The 27,713-nt window shown below is 35.1% G+C and overlaps 1 protein-coding gene across 7 annotated transcripts; it reads right to left on the bottom strand.

The window, feature by feature from the left end:
• Positions 1-1,123: 1,123 nt before the first annotated feature.
• LOC106079366 (dual specificity tyrosine-phosphorylation-regulated kinase 1A-like) lies at positions 1,124-27,713 on the bottom strand. Of its 7 annotated transcripts, XM_056016091.1 has the most exons (15): positions 27,574-27,713; positions 24,629-24,759; positions 24,260-24,506; positions 13,289-13,394; positions 12,589-12,655; positions 9,253-9,372; positions 8,858-8,948; positions 8,661-8,736; positions 8,345-8,439; positions 7,459-7,500; positions 6,904-7,033; positions 6,455-6,537; positions 5,887-5,966; positions 5,496-5,583; positions 1,124-3,315 (listed from the first exon to the last, which is right to left on the bottom strand). In XM_056016091.1, exons 1-15 carry the CDS (start codon positions 27,664-27,666, stop codon positions 1,204-1,206), a joined length of 3,561 nt encoding a protein of 1,186 aa, XP_055872066.1. In that variant the 5' UTR covers positions 27,667-27,713; the 3' UTR covers positions 1,124-1,203. The 7 variants fall into 7 exon arrangements, with proteins under 7 accessions (XP_055872066.1, XP_055872067.1, XP_055872073.1 ...); XM_056016092.1 differs by lacking the exon at positions 7,459-7,500; XM_056016098.1 differs by lacking the exons at positions 5,496-5,583; positions 7,459-7,500 and adding an exon at positions 4,213-4,303.

Here is a 27,713-nt window from a genome sequence, read left to right as displayed (position 1 = left end):
ATTTTTTTGGAAAAGAAAACTCCAGAAAATATTATCAACATCAAATATTCATAAGAAACAAAGATGCAGCATGCCATTCAGTAGAGAAGGCTTAAAGAAAAAAAAAAAGACATGCATTACAATTACACACTTTAAGCTACAAATGAAAAGAAAATGCGAATGCCACCCCTTTCATTAATAAAAAAAAAATAATAATTCTACAATCACAAAGGTCATTTAGGTATCCAAATAAGAAAATTTTTATTTTTTTATTTTAAAGAAAAGTCTAAATGTACTGATCAATGTTAACAGACTAAAACGAGTTAATAAAGCCTTCATTGAAAATGAGAAATGATTCATCAGGAGTAGCAAGCTTTCAAACAGTTACTGGAATGGACTATGAAGTATCAAACACTTAGCCATGCTTATAGGACACTGGACACTAGGAGAGCCAGGCAAATCAACTTACCTCATCAGCACTGGCCACTCTTCCTATGGTCTTACAACTTAACGAATACCAGTAACGAAAGTCTGGCAGTAGTAAGAACAAATAAAGAATGTGGAGATTGCCTAGTAAGAACTACTCTTTCCAGTAAGCGAAACACAAGAAAGGTAGTCTTAGGAAGCCCTCAGGGTTGTTTTTCAAGAGATTCTTGTCGGATGACTATAAATTAGTTTTTAGTAGGAACACAAACACGCACATTAAGAGTAAATAAGAGAATTCCTCATCTGCTTAAGAATATTTGATTGTAGTTAAGAACTGGTTAATAGCAAGTCAATGTTGTTACACGACTAGGCCCAAAAGGTCATAAATACATTTAAGAAGCCTTCACAGAAGACAAGCCAAGAGACATTGCCAAGTTTCAATCAAGCGCAACACTTGTATCACAATTCAAATGATCACATAAATTCACAGCATTATCCAAATAAAACTGAAGTTATAGATCCATTCAACGTAAGTGAAAATAAATAAAGTTGTACATACTAAAAAATAACTTGTCCCAGAGCATGTGGTGCCAGATGAATGTCTACAGTCAGTGTATGTATATAAATATTTATATATAAAAAATTCTACGCATATTAGTCTAAAGAAGTGACTTGACAAACAAAAGCTTTAGATTACAAATAGGAACGACACGCTGTATCTGTACAAAATGCTGAGGGGAGGGTGTGTATGATGTACAAATGAAGCTAGTTTGCAATATACACTTTGAGTTCTGTTCATCATCTGTCATTCTCTATATTGTCAGATGCCAGAACAAACACATCAGAACCATTACTCTCCAGACTACACTTCCTTATCACTTCCATTGGAGCTTTATTTTCATTGGCATTCGCATTGATTAGCTGGGGGAGTTTTTTTTTTTCATCTGCTCCTTTAGTTTTTGACGACTCAACATTGGATGCATCTTCTCCTACAGGAGTATTCTCATTTTGAACATCAGGACCATCACCCTCACCCTTCTTTTTTCTATCCATCCTTCGTCTTCTCCTAGCTCTTGCCTTCTCCAGCTTTGGTAGTACAACTTCATTCCCAGAATCCACTCCTTGACTTTCACTCCACAATGGAGACATTCCCTGTTGAGGTGGAACAGATGGAGGACCAGTTTGAACCAGGGCCACAGGTGGTACATGTTGCAAAGGTGGTGGTTGTGGTAACCTAACAATCTGTGGGGGAGGTGCCCTAACAACCTGTCCAGGGGGAAGAGTTGTTGGGTTCACCACTCTGATAGGGGCTGGAGCTCTGAGTAATGGAAGTGTCACAACAGGACTTTCAAGTAGGACAAAATTTCCTGGGCTACTGTCAACAGTGGTTTGTTGCTTAACAGGTATAACTGGAGCAGTGCTGGATGGTGACTGAACCAATGCACTGCTCACCGAGACAGTTGTGCTGGTATCTTGTTTACTTACTTCAGATGGTGGCGCTAACATTGGAGTCACAGCTCCAGCAACTGTTACAGGTGGTTTGCCAGGAGGGATGGCAGGAACTTTAGCCTCACCGTCACCATCCTCTAATTCCAAACTGAGATCGGCTGTAGAGTCAAAGGACCACTGACTGCTGACAGAGTTACCGCCATCAGAGAACTGATTGGCATCTATGGCTTTATCCTGTGTTGGTATAGGTGGATAAAAGTTGTCTGGAGTCTGTGTGCTCTTCTCCATGAAAATCCTTGTGATACGATCAGATATAGTTTGAGACTCCTGAGTTTTTATTTCATCTTTGCCTGGGAACTTCATATTAGACAATGTAACAGATTTCTGTTCAGGCAAGGATAACGCTTTTTCAGCTTTTTCTGCATTGAGTTTTTCATGAAGTTTTGCATCTTTCTGTTTTTCTGCCTCAATGATTTCATATGCAGGTCGACGAACAAACTTAGGAACAAATTCTGATGCACTTGGGTTTAATATTGAGCTAGTTAAGTCACCAACCTTCATTGAAACAGGTGTGTCAAACACTTCATCATCAAAAGAGCTCTCAAAAGAGGGTTTCTGTTGGATACCCGGAGGAGTCTTTTCCCGAAACTGTTTCTCTCGCCTGCGTCTTCTGGCTGTAACCGGGGGCTCTCCTTTTGATTCTGTTCTCTGGCGAGGAATTGGTCTGTCCAAAACACTTTTTGGTTCCTCTTCTGGTTCATAATCTACATGCCCTAACTCACCATAATCCATTGTCTTCGCATGCTTTAAGGCCTCCATGCGAAGAGCTCGTCTTGAACTTTTGTCAGTTGCAACATTTGTTTCCTCTGCTTTAGAAACTTCAACAGTCTCAGGTTTCTGGGTTCTTCCTTTGGGGGTAATACTTTCCAGTGAATCTCCAAGCTGCTGAAAGTCACTCATGTCAGTGGGATCCTCCATGGTATGATGACGGCTGAGTTTGTTGAACTTGCGACGTTTGGCTTCAGCAGCGGCAAGTCCAGAAAAAGCTCCATCCACTTCGTCTTTCTTGGCGAGAAGGTCGTTGGTGGTGCTGGTCCCGGAATTTATACTGCTTGCTGAGGCTTCTAATCCTTGGACAGCCCCAGCTCCTACGACTTCCCCCGCAGCAGAATTGTTAATGGAATTAGTAGAAGGCAAACTATTTTCAGGCACTACACTAGAGTTATCACTAGTGGCAAGCTCATTCGTGTTAGTACTACTAGAATTAAGTGAGATGTCAGACAAAGAATCCCTCGGAACACTCATGAGCGTATTCTCTCGCTCTTTGTGCCTAATGGACTCAAAGAACCCATGGCGGAGGGCTTCCTTTAAGGTAATCCGATTCTCTGGTACATATTCAAGCATTTGTTCTATTACTTCCAGGATCTGAATGTGTTCCTGGCCTTTATCTTTCAAATAGTGCTGAGGAGAGATAGCATGTACACTCATATATCATCCTGGTATACCAACAACCTGATCCTTCAAATTTAACCTCAAACTACACATTAATAATAATTATAATAATAAGGGAAAAAAATCTGTAAATGGTGTTCAATCGCAACTTGTTTTAAAACTTTTATTACATTATCATTTAAAATGTTAATTATACATATTTTTTTATTATGCCAGTATCTATTTGATTCTAATGCCAATATCTATTTGATTCTATGCCAATATCTATTTATTTGTATGCCAATTAAAACAAGAACAAAAAAAAAAAGTAACAAAATGCACAAGTTGAATAACCAAAGTGTTAGTTTCTAACGTGATGTATTAGTAGGACAGCCTTTCATGCAAAAGAAAATTGATACTATAGCACACTTCCTGGATGATTCACTTTATGATTCAATTTCAGAAGTAAGTAATTTATTTCCTACTTATAAGTATACTACTTGACTTTCAATCTGCCTAATTATATCAATGAAAAAAAAATCCAAGTATTTCGGTTGTTAAAAATGAAGAAAAAAAAAGATAGAGGAGGCACTGGCATTAATTAACAAATTTACAATAAGAAGACACAGCATAACAAAGCATGTCATTTAGCTTAACCATGCAAGGAGGGTTGACAACATCAAATACTATGAACTATGGTAAATAAAACAAGTTGAGACTTCTGTATCACCACCACCATACAGAAATCCCAGACACAGTTGGCTAACCACTTACTTTATGGAAAACAGCTTTCCAGCATCTCATGGCTTTATGGTTCCAGTTAGAGACATCTCTTAAATTATTACAATTATAAAATAATAATACAAATACTTATACATTTCTGATTGCAATTCAGCAAATGTTGTGCTGGACGAGTTATTGCCTTACCCTCAATGGTTTACAAGTATCTCTGACGTAGCGTCCAGCAGATGATTTTTCATCCCAGTCCAGGCACCCTCGGTAGAAATATTTCTGCTTCCTTTACAAGCACAAGCACACAGAAATAACAAGGACCAAAACAACAGCACCAGATGGTTTTCATGATGGTGGTGGGGGAATGACGTTGATGAGGTGGAGCAACACAATCAGGCATTACATATGGTATAGGAGAAGAAAAGAGAAACAACTGAGACTGGTGACTTTTTAAAAACATGCTTAAGCTAGTAGAAATATGGAATCTGACATTTAAAAAGAACACAGCAATCAACAAGTCAAAACTCGTTATACAAAGCATATTATTAATGTTCAGATCAATACATTATTTTTCATAAAACACACTGCACTAGTACACAGTTGCTTTACTTTCAATACGAGCTTTGACTGTCCTTTTCAAATTTCAGAATTACAACAAAAATAAGTAAATAAAAAAGAAGTCTTTTGGTGTGTCTTGTTCATCAACTGCCAGAGCTGTGCCTAGACGACATTTAGTGATGATTATTTCTGACAAGATCAACTCAGCACAGACTTTACACAAGAGTGAACGACTAGACAGCTATAAAAGATGCATATCAATACAAGAATTAGAGCCATCCTGAAAGTGTTGATAGTAGCATATTTCTTTGTCTATGAAATAAAACATGGTTCTAATTCTTGTGGAGACACTATTAGCAAAACTAATTCAAGTGCTGCACTACATTTCAATGAACAAAAGATGTTTCAAACAATGTATGCTTAGTGGTACATGATTTTTACTTTTTACTCAAAACTCAACTGGTTCAAGTGCAAGAAAGAGTTTAAATTAAAACTGAAGAAGTAATGATTGCATTAAAAACTAATGTTTTCACTATCAACTTTCAAAGTTACTATGACACTGATCATAAGTAAATTGATAATAGAGCAATCTTAATCAATGGAAATTTGGGATTCATAGAAGACAACTACTTAGATGAGAATTGGTAAAATAAATGCCAATAATGAATTCATTATTAAAAAAAAAGGTTATTTATAATCATTTTTTTTTAATAAAAAATTTTAAGCCATTGATAAAGATTCTAGCATGCATTGTTGAAACACTTTTCATTAATAAAAAATAATCTGCCACAAGAAATCGTTCACAGGCCATGCAAAGCGTCATCAGCTGCTGCAGCGCACTAACACACAGACAAAAAGTTATTAAGACCATAAGGGCGATGACACACAACATAAGTCGGTGTACGCAGCAGCGTACTCACATATAGTGGTTTGCAGTTTTCTCTAACATAGCGACCAGAAGAAGTTGTTGGATCCCAGTCAAGTCGGCCATGCCAGAAGTAGTTGGTTCTAGAGCATCAGTGTTTATTAGCATAAGGAGGTTATTGTTTAAAGAAGAAAAAACGATGTATTCATTTCATCAACAAAAACAATACAAATAAAACCACACAAAGACAAAAGTTGCATTGTACTGCAAAGAAAATTGTGTACACTGGCAGATTGGAAAGGAAAAAAAATTAGGTGTATGTATTCTGAATGATAAATGAAGTTCACAGGAGTAATTTAAACTAGCATAGAATTAAAACTATTTATTACAAAATGACATCTCATAGTTCATTGCGTTGGGCTATGCATTATAAACACAATACTCACTTTGTCTTTTTAGTCATTCTGTAAGGCATGGAACCTAAAATTCTTTCCATCATGGCAAGATGTTCTTTATTATCATGGGTCTGAAAAGAATAAAGAATAGTTGTTTTTTTCAGTAAGGTGTTGAGTTGGTATACCTACTAAGAAAAATGGATTTACTATTCAGTGTCAATTAAAAAAAAAGACTTTGACCAATTTTTTATCTCTCATTAAAACAAAAATGAAAAAAAAATTCTCAAAGCCTTTAGTGTAAAATTTCAAAAAATTCAATTATCATATGAAAAAATATTCATACCGGTATCTATATCTATTGCAATAAAAATTACTGCTAATGTAAACCAAAGCTCTAATATATAATATGCTAGCTGATTTCTACAAGTGAAGTCCATTTCAAGAACATTTGTACTTTAAGAATTATATACATTTTAAAACAGTGGCTTTGGTTTATGCTACAAAAACAACAGCAAGGCTAAGTCAAAAAAACAAATAGTGCTCTAAGTTTATATTTTAGAAACAATTAAGCTAATGTAAACAAAAACTTTCTTCAAATAAAAATAATCTCAGGACTTACCTGAAACAGAGTGTATCCAGTATACAATTCAAACATAATACAACCTATACTCCAAACATCACATGGCTGGGCCCATCCTAGTTCTGAGAATAAAATAAATTGAAAAGTATAAATATCAAGGAAGACAATTGAGTTTATCTTTTCAATACCTCTTTAGATGTCCTTTATGGTTCGAGACTTCCTGTCCCTTTTATGAAGCATTTGACCAGGGAAAGGATTTTATCCCGTGGCCAGGATGAGAAATTGGCTCTTCACCAACCCCTCTGTCTGAGGTCCTTCTACGACTAGGTGATCATGTAATCACACCCGTCTTGTTATGTTACATATTACTCACGACCACGCTCTGAGTTCCTCCTCTCATGCGGGACGGAGGCCAGAGCCCCACGGAAGGGTACCTCATATGCCTTTTCAATACCAAGCCATTGACTAAATTAAAACTGCATGTTTACCTAAGATAACTTCTGGTGCTCTGTAGTGCCGAGTTGAAACTATAGTACTGTGGTGCTCATGGTCAAATGTGGCAGAGCCAAAGTCAATTAACTTTATATCAGTGTTTTTGATTCGCCTTTCATCCCTTTTCTAAAAATAAGATTTAAAAAAATGCATTTAAAAAAAAGTGCTTACAAAAGTACAGGGAATAATTTCAATTGTAAACAACACCAAATAGTATTCATTCTTTCTAAAAAAAACAGGCAATGAGTAAAAAAAATAAATTAAAATAAACATAAAAAATAAATACATATTAAAGAAAAAAACGTATGTAAAGATATTTTTAAACAAGGGTTAATACAATAAAAGATAAATTAAGTATCAACATTTCAAATTGTCAATAATAAAAAACTAAAGTAATATTTTAACTTTAAAAAAAATCTTAAAGAAAATGTGCATAAGAGTATCAGCTTAAAAAAAATGAAACAAAATCCCATTCAAACAAAAGTGGGTTAATGTAAGAAAAGGGACAACAGCTTTGCACACCCTGATGTAATAGAGGTAAACAAACTTACAGACAATCTGCTGTGACATTTCTCAGCAAACTCAAAAGGTGACTGAAAGTAAGAGATGGACACTATAAGCACTACATGGACGGGTCAGCATCAGTACAGCATGCACAATAGTTTGAATAGCCAACTAAGTCTTCACGCACACTGGTTTTAGGCCTTGCCCTGAAGTGGCATGACTCACAGGGAGGGATGGGAAAGGAGTGTCTAATGTTTTGTAATTTAATCTCTCTGTGTATGTTTGTCAGTGTGTCTTGTATATATATTGATAAAGCCCTTTACAAAAATCATTTTATGTCTGTGTTAATATATTTAAGATGAAAAAAGAACAGTGATATGAGCAATAGGTTTCAGACACATAATGAAGTTAATTTTAAAATAATTTTGGAATATAATAGTGTGTCAATTAAAATTTATACAAGCCTGTTTCATTTGCTATTTTGGGGTGTGCAAAGTTATTGTTTGTCTAGACTTACAACAAATGTTTCAAAACCATTACCAAGTATCAAAAAGACATTAATAAATGAATCTATTGCATCACTTAAAAACAATGCATGCTTCAAGAAGACCACAGACACAGCTTCTTAACTTTGTATGTAAATTGCTTACATGCTTATTATAATATTTTGATTTAAATAAAGAAATATAAATATTAATTTTTTTTTTATTTTTAATAATACTTTTACAATAATAATACTTTTACAATGCTAAACTATGAATTATTTTAACTTACTATTTGCTTAGAGATATTTGATTTGTAACTAAACTAGCTTTGCTCACAGCAAATGCCTTCACACACTGGCTATTATGTCATGCTAACCAGCACAGAATTGTCAATGCTAAGTTATCACAATCAACTCTTCTTTACTAGGGTAGCCCAACCACATTTTACCTTTTTGGGATTGAAGTAGGTGTCATAGTCCGAATTAACAAATAGGATGTTTTCTGGCTTAAGGTCTGTGTGGGTCAACTGGTTCTCATGCAGAACTGAAGAGCACAATAAGAAAAGAATTACAGTCACTTCTAAATGTTAGCTGGCTATTTACCAAAAGATCTGTCAGATGTTTTGTGACAAATAATGTTCCACTGTTTTACCAGACTTTCATAATTATAGGTTTCAGCAAAACTGAACTTCAGGAATTTGTAAAAAGTTGTGTTTTCAAAATAAGTTTCAATAATGTTATAACTAATGAGCTGAATCAACTTACAATTTACTGCATAACACAACTGATAGGATATGTGTCGAACTTGTTCCAATGTATAGGGAACATAATTATTTTCTTTCTGTGAAAAAAAACAACAACAAATTTTCAAAAAAAATCATATTTTTAGGCTACTCTACAAGTAAATAAGCTAATTACTGAGAGGATACCAATTGTAAATGTATTTTAAATGAGCAACTTACAAGGAAGTCAAAAACACTGAGACCCAGCATATCAAAACCAATACACATGTGCCCATGGAAATCAAACCAGTCAAGCATTTGTACACATAAGCTGAAAATACAATCAAAATAATACACTTCATGACACTTCAACTCATTTTTTTTTTAATCTGACTTTGTAAGTTACAATAGCTATTTTTAACCTAATTATACAAATGCATCAATTAAGTGTATATAAGAGATTACCAAGGTGGAATTAGGCTACATGAATGAGATATGAACAAGTAAAAAACAAAATGAGATGCAACCAAGTAAAAGTCTGCATGAGATAGAAGATAAGCAAAATTAAAACTACATGATATATAATTAAATATAAGATAAAATAATTAACAGACAACTTATGGTAGACTACATACTATTTTCCTTGTGGATCACGTTCCCTGAGTTTCTCCAACACATTGATTTCCAGCTTAGCTGCTTCCCTGTATTTTTCAACATTTTTAATGATCTTCAAGGCCAGGCGCTCATTAGTGCCCCTGATAAATTAATGAGAATCATGATTATGAGAATGCATGGAAGTGAGTTAAATAGGATGCTTTTAAAATCTATTGATAGTTACAATACAAAATATGTCATGAGTCAGAGAAAAACAGGAAAGATGTTGAAACAAGTAGGAGGGGCAAAAAGAAAAAATATTACAAAGAAAGTCCAAAGGAATGGTCAAGAAAAACATAACCTTCTTGGAAAGTTGTTTTGGAAGTAAAAAGATATCAGGGTCATTGATCAGTAAAGAGATTGGTGATTATTCTTTGTTCACAGTTTCACCAATAGCTTTTTGTCAGTCAAGCTACCTTAGTACTTTTACAATTTATACAGTTGATCAGTGATATAAAATTTTGTTCATTATTGGATAATTCATTTCACTTGACTGAGTTTTAAGATATTAAAATCTAAACAAATTAATCTACACTGTGTCTTGACTGAGTTTAAGATATTACAATCTAAAAAAATTAATCTACACCGTGTTTCTTTACAGTGTTACTAGGAACCTGCAAAACATGTGAGTGAATTGAGAGACAGCTACAACTTGAAAAATTAATATTGCATTAAATATAGGACACACAAATATTTTTTTTTTAATCAACAAAGTTGATAAGCAGCAGTTGTTTTAATGATCAATTCAGTATGACTATATAAGTTTGTGTCTATATAGTGTAGTTTATTACTTAAGTCTGAGTGTGGGGATAATAAAATGATTACTTTTAAACCTACAAAATTATACAGTCGTTTTTGCTTTAGGAAACACCCAGAATATATTTATAAAGAATGTACCATTTGTTGAAGTTAAAATGAAATTGACACATTGATGTATGTAAATTTATTACAACTAACAAATAGATGATAAAACTACAAATACATGATTCTAATATAGAATGAAAAATAGCACCCCCCTCCACTTTATTGCCCACCACACACTAAATGTGTGTACAGTGATTCACAAACACACACTGTGCTCAGTGCAACACTGACTTGATGTGCAATGGGAGCCTGCTAGCAGAAAGCTGAACTAAGTAGAGGCCTCCACTGCCAGGACTGGCAAGAAACATTAGTCTACTATGAACAAGGGAGACTATCCAGGTAGAAACTATGCCTTGATACAGCAGAAGAAACAGTTAGAGGGTGGGGGAGGGGTCAGATGGGAATGAGGAGGAGGAGAAAGTCACAAGTTCACACAAACAAGGTTGAAAGAAATGTATAAAAACAATGAAAGGGGTAAATTAATTAATAATTTTGTGAACAAAGAATTTGAGTCAAATCTAAAAGAAAGCTGACTAAAAGAAAAGTTAGAGGCTATCATATCTTTCAAATAACTATCTGCACAAAAGTGTGACTTACTTTAAAACTTAAAATGTTTTCCTATAAATTAATTTCTAGTTTAGACCTACACTAAAATGCAGGACACTTGTAGATTTATTTAATCTGTTCACATTTTCTAAAAGCTTTGTAGTTTTTCACAATCTGTCTATTTCTAAGCTGCTGTTATCAAACTGCAACCTACCAATCTGTAACCTACTTGTTGCCTAACCCCCATTTAACCCTAGCTTTGTGTCAAAGACTCCAGCTAGACCATTCCTGAACATGAGGTGCAGCTCAACCAAGTAACAGCAGGAAGAGATTGTTATGTCATTGTTGGGGGTCAAATGCTAGTTGCTTGAGGTAACTCTTAAACCTAATTAACCCAGCAGGCTGTGATTCAGGTAAGAGCTGACTAAACCATGCAAGGCTCAGCACACTGAGCACAAGTAATAAGCAAGGAAATCATCAGCTAACTGACCAACTATGAAACAACTCCATAAAGGTAAAAAACTAAATCTAAAAGATAAGAACAATGATAAGCAAAATATTTCCTTTCAGGCTTTTCTGGATTGGTACATTCTTTAAATCCATCGATAAAGATTGTAACATCATAAATCTCTGTACACATAAAATATATATCTCAAAATGTTTGCATAGTTATAATTGAAAAAAAAAAAACTATAATATAAATCATTTTATTTTAGCACATCATCATATACTTTAAATGAAAACTTTTCTTCCTCAAAGTAGAAAAATTACAAGGACTTTGGAAGCATATCTACCATTTTACCAGCCCCCACAAACAAAGCCTCTATACCATCTCTAACCCTAAATGCCACTAAAAGATAATGATATAATGCAGGGCCAAAACAGAAGAGAATAGAAATTATTTCTCAAATATTACAACAAAAAAAAAATGTATCCCCTCCCCCCTTTATGAAGTCAGCACATGATGTTCACAACAATGCTAGTTCTGGCCAAGAATACCCCCCCCCCTTTTTTTTTGTTTTGTTTTCCATCCCTTAAGCCAAGCCAAATGATCATCATTGAGAGCAGAGAACAATTTCAACATGACTCTCTATATCATTCCTTGCTACTGAACATGTCTTTGCCAACAAATAGTTTGCTCAAATATTTGTGTAAAGTGTGCGTGTGTGTGTGAGAGGGTGAGAAAGATAATCTGATTCCCAGCAAGTTGGCATATCATCAAAAAACTGTACCCAGTACCTATCTAGGTATCTGCTGCTTGATCTCTCAATGGTTTTACCAGAGCTCAACCTAACACAGGACTAAATCATGTGATCGCCTGATCACTCTTCAATAAAACACTTTCCAAGATTCAGTTATAACTTATAAAAGGATTATTCATTGGCTGAAGAAAATCTTTGTAAAAATTCTATTGCAAGTTCGGTAGTTAGGAAAGCTATACATAGATCTCTCTGTAAAGTCTGAATGGAAAAAGCACATTGTGAAACAAATGAGTTTTATGCTACACATAAGTGGCTCTCCTCAAAGTAGTACTATTTTATATATAAAGCATGCTCAGAGTGCTATGGCCCAATCTCATTTGTGGACCAGTGGGGGGGAAGGGGATATCTGGGAGAAGGTTTTCTGTGCTGCCTTTAGGAGCTCAGTAAACACACAACTCTGCTTGAGTCGGGTGTCGAACCTCGAGCCCCCTTCATAGGTAGCCAAGCTAATCCAAGTTCAAGTGTACTTAGCCTCTCGACCACGCTTCCCACTATTAGTGCAGTCTAAAAATTCAAATTGGCTAAATGGAAAGCGGTAATAAAAAAGCTAGTATTTATGACAAACTGTGTTTCTTTATATTAACTATTGGAGAAGTAAAAATTAACTTAGAAAACAATGTTAATTAAGAGTATAGTTTAACTTACTTGTGCAAATCTTTACATTCTACAACCTTGCCAAAAGTCCCTTCACCAAGAGTGTTAACAATCTCATCTGAAAGGCAACATACAAGTAGCAGTCAGTACCTCCAGTTAGGCAGTGACACAGGGATGTGCTGGTCTGCTCTTCAGTGGACCATTTTACCTTGGCAAAATGGGAGGGGGGGGGTCCCACAAATCATATCTAGTCAACAGGAGGTGTTAACCATTGGCATTTAATCAAAGTAAAAAGTAGCATTTGCATTTTTGTCAAAGTACAAAGTTCCAACTCAGCACGACTCATCATCCCTTACTAAATCTACACATTTAATTAGAATTTTAAAAAAAATATATTAACAAATAATTCTCTCTCTTAAAAAAAAAAAAAAAAAAAAAAAAATAAAAAATCTTATACTTATAAACCTGCAATGTTAAAAAATGTATATACATATATAATAAAGACATGAGTCAAGAAGGAATGAGATCACTAGGAGTGTGTTGTATGAAGATGAAACTAGCAAGATGAAGTGTCCCCCAGTGTTTCAAAAGTGTGAGTTAGTGTTCTGTTTCTATTCAAGTGCATGTTTCTTATCCCAAATTAACATGATAATTCAAAATGTGTGTTCAATGTATTGGTAGAGTATGTAGAGACTAACAAAGTGTACAGATAGAGATAGAGAGACATAATGACATTAGGGTATATGATTACATCGAGCCTGAAGGACGTCCCCGGCCCTATAGATGAGATGGCCGTCTTCATCATCCTCTATGGACTTTTCATCTCCTCTTCCTCCCCCTCCACTCTCTCCCTGGTCCTGGGGACGGTCACACAGCAGAAGTCACACACACACAGAATGACCAGACAGGCAGGCAGTGGTGCAGCAGCAGCATCATCATCATCACCATCAGATTCAGCATGGACGTGTCGTAGGAGGGGTGTGAGATGGCAGCAGCAGCAGTGGTTGTCATTGAAATTATTCAGGACAGGCCCGACAGGCGCGAACATACAGAGATAGATAGGGGAAGGCAACACTCGGTAAAGATCGTGCCAAATGATGGGTTACAAAACATCATTTACACGTATCTTTAAAACTAATTAAATTACATTAACAACATCCATCCACCACACACACACACAAACAGGCTGACATTAATTCCCCTGCTCCTTCATTTCCACTTGATTAAATCACTATGATCAAATTCTCAGAATGGTGGCTAAGTTTACTTATAGTAACTTATATTTTAGTCAACAATTTTCAGTGTAGCCTAGTTGGTTTAACTTATATTTTAGTCAACAATCTTCAGTGTAACCTAGTTGGTTTAACTTACATTTTAGTCAACAATCTTCAGTGTAACCTAGTTGGTTTAACTTATATTTTAGTCAACAATCTTCAGTGTAGCCTAGTTGGTTTAACTTATATTTTAGTCAACAAACTTCAGTGTAACCTAGTTGGTTTAACTTATATTTTAGTCAACAATCTTCAGTGTAACCTAGTTGGTTTAAGGTAACAAGCTTAATTGTAACCTAGTTGGTTTAACTTTTTTTTTAAGTATATAAACTTTAGTGTAGCCTTGTTGGTTTAACTAAAATATATTTTAAGTCAACCTTCAGTGTAATCCTAGCAGGTATAGATGTAGTCATTCAGTGACACACAAACACACACAGAAAATCGTATAAACATGGTATAATACATGATAAAATAATCGTGAAAGAAATAAAACCAAAATAGACAAAAGATCTACACTAATCAAACTTAGAGAAGGAAACATGCGAAACTCATACAAGACTTTGTGTTCAAAGTTTGGCCAACACCAAGTTGAATACAAAAATTAGCCCACTATCTAACAGAAGAAGGGAAGGGCACCCAATTTAATGCACATGTAGAGCGACCCTCGGTTGTTTTGGCTTCGTAATATTTCCTAGCCACATCTGGAGCTAACGAAGCACACTAATGTCAACAAAGTGACGTGGCCACTACACAGATCTCAACTGCTGGTCAAGTCTTTTATTAAACAAAAGCCCACTTACAAAGCTAGAGGTCAAGTATCACGATGGGGAAAAGTACAAAAACTTCTCTTGCTCAACACTAATGACTAAAATAGGAGCGGAAATATTGCATTTGAATTGGAAAACCAATCCTAGCATAGAAAGTAATCACTACCAAACCAAGTAGATCTAGTTAATGTTCAGTGAAACAAACTTTTATTATGAATGTGAGTTTTAAACAATTCCTTAAAACCAGAAACATACGGGTCTAGGCTAGTACTATTTCTAGAAAGAATGAAAGAAAACTAACGCGCCCCAACAACAACACTATATTCGCGTGCAATAATCTTGCTAGCACCTTTTGAGCGACCATAATCTTGCATAAGTCTATATAAACATGAATCACATAGTGAATATCCACAAGTATAGCAACAAGGAAAGAATCACTGTGTAGGTCCAAGGAGCCATTATTACAAAAGAGCTCGGACGCTGCGAGGTGAAGCAAACGCCCGACTCTAATTGTAATGAACTGGCCCTATCAACTCGTTAACAAAACTGAGATTGACGTCCTTCACTCAAGTAGACTTCTAAGTGCTAGACTGAGCGCGCGCGAGAGGAGATTCAATTTTACACGAAACTCAACCAATTTAGGTTTAGACTACAAACAATTGCCTAGATCGTCTGTGTTTAGCAACAACGTAGTACAGTCGCAGTCTGAAAGGTAAAAACGTGAAGTGCACAATTAACCCGCGAGTCACAAGACGGGGGAGGGTGTGGTAAGAAACACAATAATGTCCAGTCTCCCCCCCCCTCCCTTACATGCGTAGTAAATGTTGCCGCTACTAACAGTTAAAATAGAGCACCAGAGAAACGATGAACATAGGGGAATTCTCTCTCTCAAATTGGTGGCAATCCAGAAAGGTCAACAGATTCACCTACAATTACTAGACCTAGATAGTGTGATACAGCCCTGAATGCAAGAGTCGCTGCCCCATGCCGTCAATGTAATTCACAATTCACAGCAGACCACATTGCAATATTCAGAGACAATGCGAGTGTTTCATTATGGAATGAAAAAGTTTGGGTACAAACTACTAAAGCACACGAGAAAGTAAATCCAGAGGTACCCTTACTACGACCTTGACATTATCCTAACCCACTGCATTCTTTGGCACCTTCTTTGCTCATAGCTATAAGGTTAGGGTAGACAAAACAATGATCCAATGGTTCGATTACAATCACAGAAGACAATGATCCAATGGTTCTATTACTATCATATGTGCACCGGTCCTACTGGACGTGGTAGCAGCTGTAACGTGTTCGATTACTAAAGCACATGTAGCAGCAAGGATCATTTATCATTTTATGGAAACATACAGAAGCAATGTGCAATCAAGCCCAGACCCTCCATGACACGAGAACAGCTTAGGACTAACAAAAATTTGGAATACAACATTCTCAGGGGCTATCAAACATGACGACGCAAATATAACAGGCAATAACTGCAAGGGACAAATGATTGTTTGCGAGGGAAAAGACCGCATCCCCGAGTCTTCACTGCCCAGCGGTGCGATGTCAGAGATTAATGAACACAACACAATAAAGAAATGGTACAAGTTGAATACATTTACTGCTCGTACCATCTAATTGACTTACGCTTACAAAGTGCCTGGCTACTAGTTTAGTTCTATAAATAAAACAAAAAATATAATATATCCCTAATAAATTAGATCATAAATATCGGTTGCCTATCTAGTTTTGAGGCGCATCAAAAAGTGTTACCTCTCAATAATTTATATCAATTAAAAGGTCTAAAGTAAAATTATTTTTCGATATTTTACCAATATAAAAGTCATGAAATAAAATCGTTTCGTCACCCCCCCCCCCTCATTTTTTAAGCATGACCCCAGAAAGAGTTAACCCCTCGGTCGCCCCGGGTCAAACAACGAATTGAATCCGAAACATTAGTTATCACCATTTCAACTATTACAACCACAGATTCTGAAAGATGCTTATGTTACTGTATGTTGTCAGTTTAATTTTTGCTACTATATGTTGTGTTACTTTTATGTTCTTATGTTACTGTATGTTGTCAGTTTAATTTTTGCTACTATATGTTGTGTTACTTTTATGTTCTTATGTTACTGTATGATGTCAGTTTAATTTTTGCTACTATATGTTGTGTTACTTTTATGTTCTTATGTTACTGTATGTTGTCAGTTTAATTTTTGCTACTATATGTTGTGTTACTTTTATGTTCTTATGTTACTGTATGTTGTCAGTTTAATTTTTGCTACTATATGTTGTGTTACTTTTATGTTCTTATGTTACTGTATGATGTTTGTTAATGAATGTTGTTCAGAACACTAGTTGTTCATAAATTGTGAGCTTAAGTCAAATGTTTGCTAACAAACAGAGAAACAAAGAAGACTTGCAATATCTAAACAAAGTGTACCTCTACAAAGTCATCACAATGATGAAGATCTAGAACACTGAATCACAGAGCAATTTAAAACGAACAGTGTCAACAGTACAGAAAAGAGATCAAAATCTACAGCAGATAGAACAGCTAAATAGCATTTCCATTTCATGTAGTTATATCTAGAGAGAGAGAGAGGGGGGGGGGAGAGAAAGCAAAACTATTACCTTAGTTTACAACCAATGGTTATGGTAAACTGGCATGCACAAAAAAGGGAAAGAGAAAAGTTTGACTCAAATGAAATTCTAATCGAGAGACAATGTAGATCTAGTAAGCCATTCTAAAAAGAGGGTCAAAGCAGAGACGCACAGATGGACGGACCATCGAACGCGGTAAAACTCTTAGATCACGGCTCGAACAAGAATCTCTTCAGAACCAGAAAACAAACACTGAACTCCATCAGAATCTCAAATATTCCATAAGTTCAAATGTCCAACACATAAGAAATAACATTTTCCCTCCTAGATGACCATCCATGATGACCCCTTAGGGGGTGTACCTTGTCGCCGTTAAGGGCGTATCGAGAACTATAATTATAGGCAGGCATCTTCTTCCATTCTCTGGCGCCCCCAGTCACCCTACGCCCATCCACTCTCATCACTTCTCACACCACAGTGTGCTCTCTGACTGATCTAACGGTAAGTGTTTCTGGGCTCTGGCACCGGGAATCTTCGCCAGCACGGAGAACCTGAACGTAGGTTTCAAGAATGAGAGCGAGGGCCCAACAGCTGCACCCCTGCCCAGGCAGCACGCGCACACACACACTTTCTGGTTAGCTCTTCCCTTGCGCACTTCTTGCTAGGTTAACGGTAAGCTATGTCAGATAGAGCAAGGGCGTCTACCAGTTAAGTCACGAATTACTGTTGGATGATCACGATAACTTCTTTCGGTGTAACTCAATTCTTCATTTTATTACATTAAAACTGAAAAAAGCCTCTTTTTTTTTCTCAAGTAAATAAAAGCTTATCCTTTCGTGGTAGTAATAAAAGCAATAGGTGTCTGTAACAGATGGATGTAAGCTCTGTATCAAACGGTCATCGGTGCTTACATAATAATGAAATGTAACCTCCGTGAGCTGATCACTTTTTGTCCCTGCGTTTCATTGTCTTATCTAGTTTTTCCATCAAAGCTTACCGAAGCAGATATACCAGCGCGGGACGTTTAGGCGCAAAATGTTTTGGCCACATTATATATGTTCACTTTATTGTTTTTATAAAGAGTGCTTCATATCTGTTTTTTTGTGTAAAGAACAATCGTTACTTGTGTCCATTAGATTGGAAAGAAAGAAAGGAAAAAAAAAAGAATACTATTATTTATGGGGGTGGGGGATATCATGGACTCAGGAATCTGACCTTCATTGTTTGTATCTGTTTTACATGCTTCAGATGTTCCCTCAGAATTGAATAGTATATATATAGGGGAACTAGAACCTATAGTATAGTGGGAAAAAAGTGTATTATAAAAAGTTTTGTGTTTTATAAATTGCCGTCAAAACATCTCGCGCCAAAAATACGTAGGCCAAAGGTTTTGGAACTCGAATCCACTGATATAATTGTTTAATTATCGCACATCGCTACGTTCTACAAAAACATTATGTTCAAAATATTTTTCAGTTTTGCTTTTATACTTGTTATAGTATCATGTTCTCAAAGCGTCTTGAGCCCACATATTGTTTGTTCATGGCGATATATAACTTGAACATTGAGTCTCCGTATCTGTGGTATCGCCTCTGGCTTCTGTTGCTGCTTGTTACCTGAGCAGAATGTCGAGCTCACACACGTAACACATTTAGCAGGCACGTGTACGTGAGCACACAGTGAGTAGAGACCCGAGCAGTCAGATAGAGAAGGGCTAGATAGGACTGAAGGAGGGAAGTGTGCCAAGAGTTATTTTTAAAGTTCTCAGCGCTCAGGCTGAGACGGCTGGAGTGGAGGTAGGCGAACAAAGTATTTTGGGGAGCAAAGGAAGCCTAGACATATACATGATATCAGACCAAATGGAAAGAGTGTAGATTCAACAGTAAGCCACACATTAGTCGCTTAGTAGAAACTTTACAATGATCAATTTTATCTAAGGGTTAGTGTACATTATTAGCAGACATCCGAATCTCGTTCACTGGACAAGTGTAAAACAAAATGGTCTAGCTAATAGGACTAACTACAAATTGAAATGGCTTGACAAACAACGTGATTATGTCATGTTATGTCCCCCCCCCACCCCACCCCACGGTCCATCTTGGTCGTGTATGAACAAAACGTCTAAACCATGACTAAATGCGATACTGGAGTTATCCCCTACCAAATCACTGAATTTGGCGCCACTAAAAATGTTTTTGTCGGCCTCACTCGAAACGTTCGCCCCCCCCCCTTTTTCCTTTGTATATAATATAGCTTTATTCGATGTCTTGAAATGCCCTCAGACAGTATATAGTCGAGAGATTAATCTAAAGACGTCCAGTACAAAAGCACTTTCCGCCTCCGCCCAACATGGTTTAGCTGCGAACTTTGGAAGAAGCCACTTAAAAACCCTTCCTAAAAACAACAACTTTGGACTAAGAAAACGTCAAAAGGAGAGTGCCTAGACGAATTACGTAACTGACAAGAATAACCAAAGACAAAATGAAAGTGAGGGGGTGAGGAATCTATTGGCGTGAGCCAAACTTTTCGAGCACAATGGAAACGAGTAGCTAAGGTGAGAGGCTAATGTCACCTGGTTCGCTAGGCACTCGCAGTTTAAAATACGTCAAGACGTTCAAAGTGTCGGTTATTTTCATAAGATTGTTTGGAGAGATACCAGGTGAATCACAGCCTACTTTTACTCACCCACACCTGCGCCAAAATCTGCGCATTAGAATGCTAACTTTGTATGTTACGAAAATTGGCATGAAATTAGATTGGTCCATCGGAACATATTAAGAAATGACAGATTTAAAAAAAAGCATATTGTTCTGATGTGGAAATTGTGTTTCTCGAATACAACAAAATGTAATGGTGATAGCCAGATTTTACAACAAAATGTAATGGTGGCAGCCAGATTTTGGCCAATCAAATTTTACCTCATAGGAAATAAGTCAACGGTGTTCTTATTCTTATTACAATCGTTTTGAAAGCCAACCAAATTATGTTTTAACCAGATAGAGTTCTATTTTTAAACTAATCGGAAGGGGAGTAATCAGGAGAAATACGTATAACGAATTACAAGTCTAGGTTATTTCCCCTGTTTAAAAAAAGGTTCTATCTGCTCACCGATTTTAGGAAGCTCATATGCTTTATGTAACCATTATTTGTTTTATAATGTTCTTTTTACAGAGTCATTATTTGTTTTAAAACTTGTAATAGTCAATAAGAAATAATAATTGGAAAAGAAATTTAATAAGTTTCATAAGTTATGATGACATATTTTATTTTAATGTAATAGAACTCAGTCTTAGTAGATCTTTCATGTAAACATACTATGGGAAGCCTCAATAATACATATGTGCTAGTGTGAAAAGTTGATCTCATTATTAAAGTGAATCATCAGAGAAAAATGAAAATCAAATGCGTTCGATTTAGGTTTGGAACTAAGGAGCCAAACTATTCTCAGAGTGTGTATATTAGTCCATGATCTCTTTCTCCCTTTATGTATTTAAAGGGGAAAAAAAGGTGGAAAAGAAAAAAAAAAAAGGGGGGGGGTGGGGGGAGTGCTGTTATTATTTTATCTTTATGATTTACAATTGAAGAGGCAAAGAAGTTTTCTCTTTTCATGTTTATATTATGTTATGCCCATCTAGTGTTTCAAAGTCACTATCTATCCTAAAACTTCTTATAAAAAGATAAATACATGACAATTTACATGTGAAAAAGAATAATTCTACAATAATAATAAAAATCTGTTGTCAACAGATCAACAGATTTATTAAATATTTTAGACTAGAGTTTAGGCATTAACTCTATATCACTAATAAAGTCCATCACGCCATTACACTGTCAAACAAGTGTGCACAGGCTTTCAAAAACTTCACAACTACTTTCTAATTAGAATATGTTCCAAACTGAGGCCACAGTTACAACCAATACACAGAGGATCCACTGAGAACAAAAGAATGCCTGACATAAGTGCATCCAATCCATAGATGAGAAATCCTGACACCTGGATAGCTGTCTCACATCCTTGATAATAGATTTAGGGGAAGTGGGCTACATGTAAGCGCCAGATCTAGAACTATGAACCAAAGATTCTTTTACGTAAGCGCCATGTCTAGAACTGACGAACCAAAGATTCTTTTACATATAAGCGCCACTGAAATATCAGTGTGTGTTTTGGGAGAGAGCTTGGATGCTTCCTTCCAATATGTACTATTAAATGAAGAAAAGCAGAGGTACTTTCTATAAGAGCAGGAACTGAGGTGCTAAAAATTTTGTATGTGTGTGGGATAGGAAAGCAATGTGTGGGCATTTGATCCTACTTCTAGATAACAACTTGTGGCTCCAAGAAATGTGTATGCTGGGAGCCAGGGAGAATAGATTTGATTGATAGAGGGTGAAAGCAGTCAAGCAAAAGATAATCAGACTGCTGCCACAACACAAAAGCCAAAGTGAAAGCCATTTGTCATTATGCAGCACTACTCAATATTCTAATAGATTATTTGCCTTTTATAAGTAGTGAAAATCTAATAAAGGAACTTTACTTAATTTTACACTCAAGTTGAAGCGACAGAAATCAACAAGTTGTCAAGCTTTAATTTTTAAAATTCCATTAGAAAAAAGTATAAAATTGTATAGTGAACTTGTGGATGATTGTGAACTGTCAGAGGGATCACAATTTTGTTTAAACTGGTAAAGAATATTTTCATTGAGCAATGAACAGAGAAATTTTCTTTCAAAAACTGTGAGGGCACAATGATAATCTATCAAAAGTTTCTAAAAAGGTCACTGGTAAAGCCAGTTAGGTAGTGTACATGGATTACAGAATTGAACCAACTCAAACTCTAAAAAGGTTGTTGACTAAAATGACTACAAACACACACAAAGTTAACCATAGATAGCTAACAATAATTTAGCCACCACTCTGAATCTAAACAATCACACCACTTTTGCTTGTCCTCAAAAAGAAAATTAAACTTTCAAACAAATATTAAATTTTTCCTTTCACTAAAATATGATTGGAAATGAAAATAAAATTGCATATAAAACTGTTTAAATGTATTCATCATACCCATAGTCTTAAATTAAAACAAAAATCTTATTTTTAAAAATAATTGACATACATAGGCTTTGTTAAGTACTCACCGTTCTTCCACCATAATCTGAAATAGATCTTTAAAAAAAAAAGACCCCCCTACCTCCCGATTGTGGTGGAGGGCAGCAGAGATTGGACTTGTGAAAACAGAAAATTCCCTAGTTAACAGCATAGATAGGAAAGTAATTCAGTGAAAATTTCCCCACCTCTTAACAAAAAAGATTGTTAACCTTCTATCAAGCACATCTGTTTATTTAATTCACACATTTTAATTTCTACTTTTGTAAAAATGAATTCCAGACATTTTTTTATACCAATGAAATCTTTATATACAATTTACATATTTAAATAAAATATTATTTTGAATGTTTTGATTTATTAGTTTCATTATCAACATTAGTCTAATTATTTAATTAAGAATAATATTATTTAGCCTAATAAATCATGTACACTAAAATTCTAGTTCTAAAATATAAATCTCAATTCTTCTATTGGCTAAAGACTTAAACTTTAAAGCGAAGACTTAATCATATAGTCTTCTATGCATATTACATTTTAGATGCAAAAATTATCCACACCCAAGAAACCAATTTTTTGTTTTAGATTAAATTAACCATATTTAGTCTTTATCCGCCAGACCAAAATTGGTCTTGAAATGCTGTTTTTTTTTTTAATTTAAAGTTTCTTGGCACTACACTAATATTCAAAGCATAATAAACATAAGATTTTACATTTTAAATCAAGCTTGCTAATTCTCATTAATAAATAGACTAGAACATGTTTTTAAAATAACATGCTTTAGTAGATACCAGGGAACAAAATGTTGATAAATGACAAAAGAGAAGGAATACTGAAGCTGCACCCCATAACCCCACCCAAGTATAGGGAGAAAAAAGGACAACAGGCTTTACATTGTTAACAATGTTGTCTAAAAACCCACATGAAACAAGTTTAAATTTGGCAGATAGTGCCAGTGCCTAATTGCAAACACAATACCAGAGAACAGACCCCAAATTATCTAAAACTTCCTACAACATCTCAAACAAGAATACCAGTACATCAAACAGACAGAAATACATGTATGTATTTTGTATTTGTATTTTGGCATACCGGCTCAGGGGTTATTCTTCCTTCGTATCACAAGAGCTAAATTTATACAGTTAAGTCATTAAAAACAAGGTCTATTCACAGTTAAAGTAAAGATATTAAAAATGTATTAATTTAATAAAAATCTGTTGTAAATATTGCATGTTCACAATTTCTTTGCCCTATCACAAAATCAAGTAATTAATAGTTCTATTTCAAAACTTAATAATTTTTATGTTCATTATGTTACTAGCCTTAGCCTTATCTCGTCAGATTCATTGCAAAAAAGTTATTTTTAAAGATTACAGACGACATAAAAAAAGAAGAGACGGGGAAGAGAATTACTTTGAAAGTCCGCACCAACGATCAAAAACATAAGTTATTTTAAAAAATAAAACTCGAATTTTTATTACATTTGCTTTTAATTACTTTTATATAATTATATGATTTTAGTGATTAATAGAAATTTGTCAGCATTATAGTCTAACTGTCAAAATAACTTTAAATGACAGACTTTTGCAAATTAACAGTTGTATAATGGTTCTTTGAATTAATACCAGCAACACCCTGTGTTTGGATTTGTACACATTCTAAATTTCATTATTTTTTAAAATGATTTTTTACTTTTATAATATTTCAATCCAAACACTGTAGTAAAATGTTTTAAATTTCCTTTTGATTAGGTGCTACTATTATCTGTGCCTGACAGAAGGTTAAATTACATACCCTTAAATTTAGGATAACTTTTTTTTTAACCAAAAGCCTTACCTGTAGATTTTATAAAATTAAGGGCATTGCCAAAAAAGGTTTTAAAGAGAACTGAGTGGTTATTTATGTCTGAGTTCCTGGGTATGGGTGGGACAAATGAGTGTGAAATACACCCAAACATACAAAGAAAGGAAACTCACCCGCTTTGAAGAATAGGATGAATGTCTGTGATGGCGTCTTCTCCGGTGGTGTCGTCTGCTTCCTGAGTGTCGATGGTGCCCACCACTCTCTGAATAGCCCACTGACTCCCCATCCTGATAATGACTACGATGATGGTGGTGATGGCCTGATGCTGTTATAGCTGAGCTGCTGTTGTTGGCGTTGTACGAAGGAGAGTGGTGGTGGTGATCCTCATAATGTTTTCTATGCCTGCCTTTGCGTTCATTTCTAAAGAATAAAAAATTTAATTAATTAAGCTTAAATTTGAACTGATTTTAAAAAAAACTGTTAAGGTGAATCAATTTTAAAAACAAATTTCCTTTTTCAATTACGAGTGGCAAGAAACTTACGTTTTTGATCGTTGGTGCGGACTTTCAAAGTAATTCTCTTCCCCGTCTCTTCTTTTTTTATGTCGTCTGTAATCTTCTTCTGGACAATCACTGCCCTTGCTGAAAGAGCGTTTCCGTCGTCCTCTAGGCATCTATGAAAAAAATAGTTCACTGTAGAAACATTTTTTTCAGGGTAAAGTAGCAATTTAACATTACAAAATTTTGTAATTTTTAGATTGTGTACGCCTAAAATAATCTTAACTATATATATTTATACTATGATATTCACATTCATTTAAAATAGTCAAGAATTCACCTATAACCCCATTTGTACCGGACACCTGCAAATTGATGACAAGATTTTAAATTATTTTCTCTACATTTGGGTGATAAACTAGTTCACGTATGGACACAAATATGTAGAAGAAGAAAGATATAAGGTTATATTGCGGATGATTTAAAGGAAAATAGAAGGAACGGTATACATATAAATATATATTTATAATATAGATAGATAGATAGATCTAAAAGCTTTAGGATAACCAACTTGAGAAAAAAAAGGAACATTTTCATCTTTACTAAGCCCCTTCATGTTCCAAAAAGTAAACAGATAGTGTGTCTGACTGATTCTACCAAACTCGTCAGTGTAAGGCTAGTCTTTAGACACTACGTGTACATGACAAGACAACCAAATGATAGTGTTTGTTGTGAGTTGAGTGGTCAGGCAGAAAAAATACACATTGCCGTGGTTAGTCAAGCATGTAAATCTACTTTTAACACGCATTTTTTTCTCTGCTTACAAGATCTAGGTCTAACTGCATAGACGAAGATATATATATATTTCTTTTACGAGAATGTTAACTTTACTGTATATAGAGTAAAGGATGGTTATCGGCTTTTGTCTTGCATATCGGTCACCTCACTATATTATTATTAAATCTTCTTTCTTTGAATATTTACTACCCAACTTCCTCATAAATATTGCGCATGCACCATTTTGTCACGCTTCCAACACGTACAGCTCCCTTTTTCATTGAGAGAAAGTAATTTTATCTGGGGTCAAAGTAGACTACTGTAAAACTGACCTTTTTTTTCCCCAAGGGGAAGAACGAGATAGGGTCTGGGTGGTGTTAACACGATTTTTAAGCCCCTAGATGCATTAGCCCATTTAAAACCCAGATGTAATGCTTCTAAATAGACATAGAAACAAATACATTTCACAACCCAGACTCTCCCACTTAAACATGACACGAGTCATCAAAGGGAAATAACTTGACACAGTAAAGAAGGGGAAATTTTAAAAAAGTGTTTTTTTTTAAAACAATTATATGAATAATTTTGTTGTTTGTCAAAATAATATAGTACATAATGTATATTTAAGTTATGTACGTGTTCTTGTGTGAGTTTGTAACGTTTTACTAAAAAAAATTCATAACATATTTATAAAAAAAAAGCTAATATGGTGTAGTATGCAAAAGGTATAACCATTTATTTTAATTAAACCATTTAATAGGCAACAAATATGTACAGATGTTATGGCATTTGAGTGCAAATCCATATACAATAATAAATTGGCATCAATAGGTAGCTAAAAAAAAAAGTCACAGTAGCAATATCATTGTAGACCTTGAGCCTACAATTATTGATCGACCAGGTGCGCTAAAGACCTTTGTGTGAAACAACATGCACTGGGCTTGTGATAAGTATATATGCACTATGCTATATGTGGTCTAAGAGATTGTCAAAATCAAAAGAGAGTATGAAGCCTCCTCCCCCTTCCTTTTATTTCATACCATAAGAGTGGAGACGCTCTAAAAAACAAAAAAAAAAACATGAGAGAGAGAAGGAGACTAGCGATTATTGATCGACCAGTTACTGGTACCAAAAAGGCTAAGGTGAGATAGGCACGCACTGCGCTAGTGGAGCTGTGCTACAGGCCAGGAAAAAAGTGTCCCGCAGAGGCAATAAGGTAGAATAGAGAGAAGACTCCTCTTCTCCCCTGTAGCAGAGGCGATTTTTTTCCTTAGCACGACCAGATAGGCTAGGCCCAAGGTAGTGGCCTTGGTGTGACGTCAGTTACAAGCCAAGGATGAAAGCGTGGGAAAAGTGATAATATCATATGGCTAGTTTCGTTGCACTGATGTACAAAAAAAATAAAATTAAGGATGAAATATCTTAATAATAACCTGTTTTATAAATTATATTTTTTTATTATATATATTATATTTTCATTGATGTGGCCAATAAATCTCCAAACCGGCAAACAACTTTAACAGGGAAAAATATCATGTCGAAAACTATTACGCATCAGAAAACCGACCCTACCCCTCCTCACATCAGATTTAATTTTTACTAGAATCTATGCTAAGTGATACATTACAAAATAGCTATTATTATAGACAAAAGGATGACGAAATCATTGACTCCCTGAGTTTTTTCATAGGTCAGACCATTACGGAGTTATGAATTTTGAAACTTTAAAATGGCCGGAGATTGGCTTAGCGTGGCCGACAACCATCCTTTACTCTCTAGAGACTAATAATAATATTAAAAATTGCCATTTTGGTTGCACTTCAGTGGAAATCACCCTTGCCTTGCATTGGAGTTGGCAATAACTGATAATGACTAATAAAAAGTAATACTGATAGTTTAATAATAGTTAGCCTAATTAGGCTTTAAGAATAGATAGATCTAGATTTCTATCTAGACTCTAGACCTATAAGTATAGACTAAGAGTCTATATCTAGATCTATATACATTAAATGATTAATAATTAATATTGCTTGCTTAGTTACTTTTTAAAACAACAATCAAGATGGCGGAAAAAGAAGACTGAAGAGCAATGTCTGTCTTCCACCTTTTTACTGATACCAAACTTAGGGTTTAACTCTAAAACAAATTAACCCCAAATTATAATATTGTTATATTTTTATGTCTTTAAATTACAGGAGAAGGTCTATATTTACATTATTTGTTGAATGCTGAACAGTCTTTTCCCAAAGAAAATCCAGATTTATGTGCCTTCTGCAGGTTGACAAAATCGATGTCAGCGTATCCATAAGATTATTAGGCTGTGAAAACTAAAAAGACGATTGGTTGAAACTCA

The sequence above is a fragment of the Biomphalaria glabrata genome, chromosome 17 (assembly GCF_947242115.1).
Source record: "Biomphalaria glabrata chromosome 17, xgBioGlab47.1, whole genome shotgun sequence".
Taxonomy (NCBI): domain Eukaryota; kingdom Metazoa; phylum Mollusca; class Gastropoda; family Planorbidae; genus Biomphalaria; species Biomphalaria glabrata.
The sequence above is the reverse complement of the archived record's forward strand: the minus strand, read 5'-3'. Positions and strand labels throughout refer to the sequence as shown.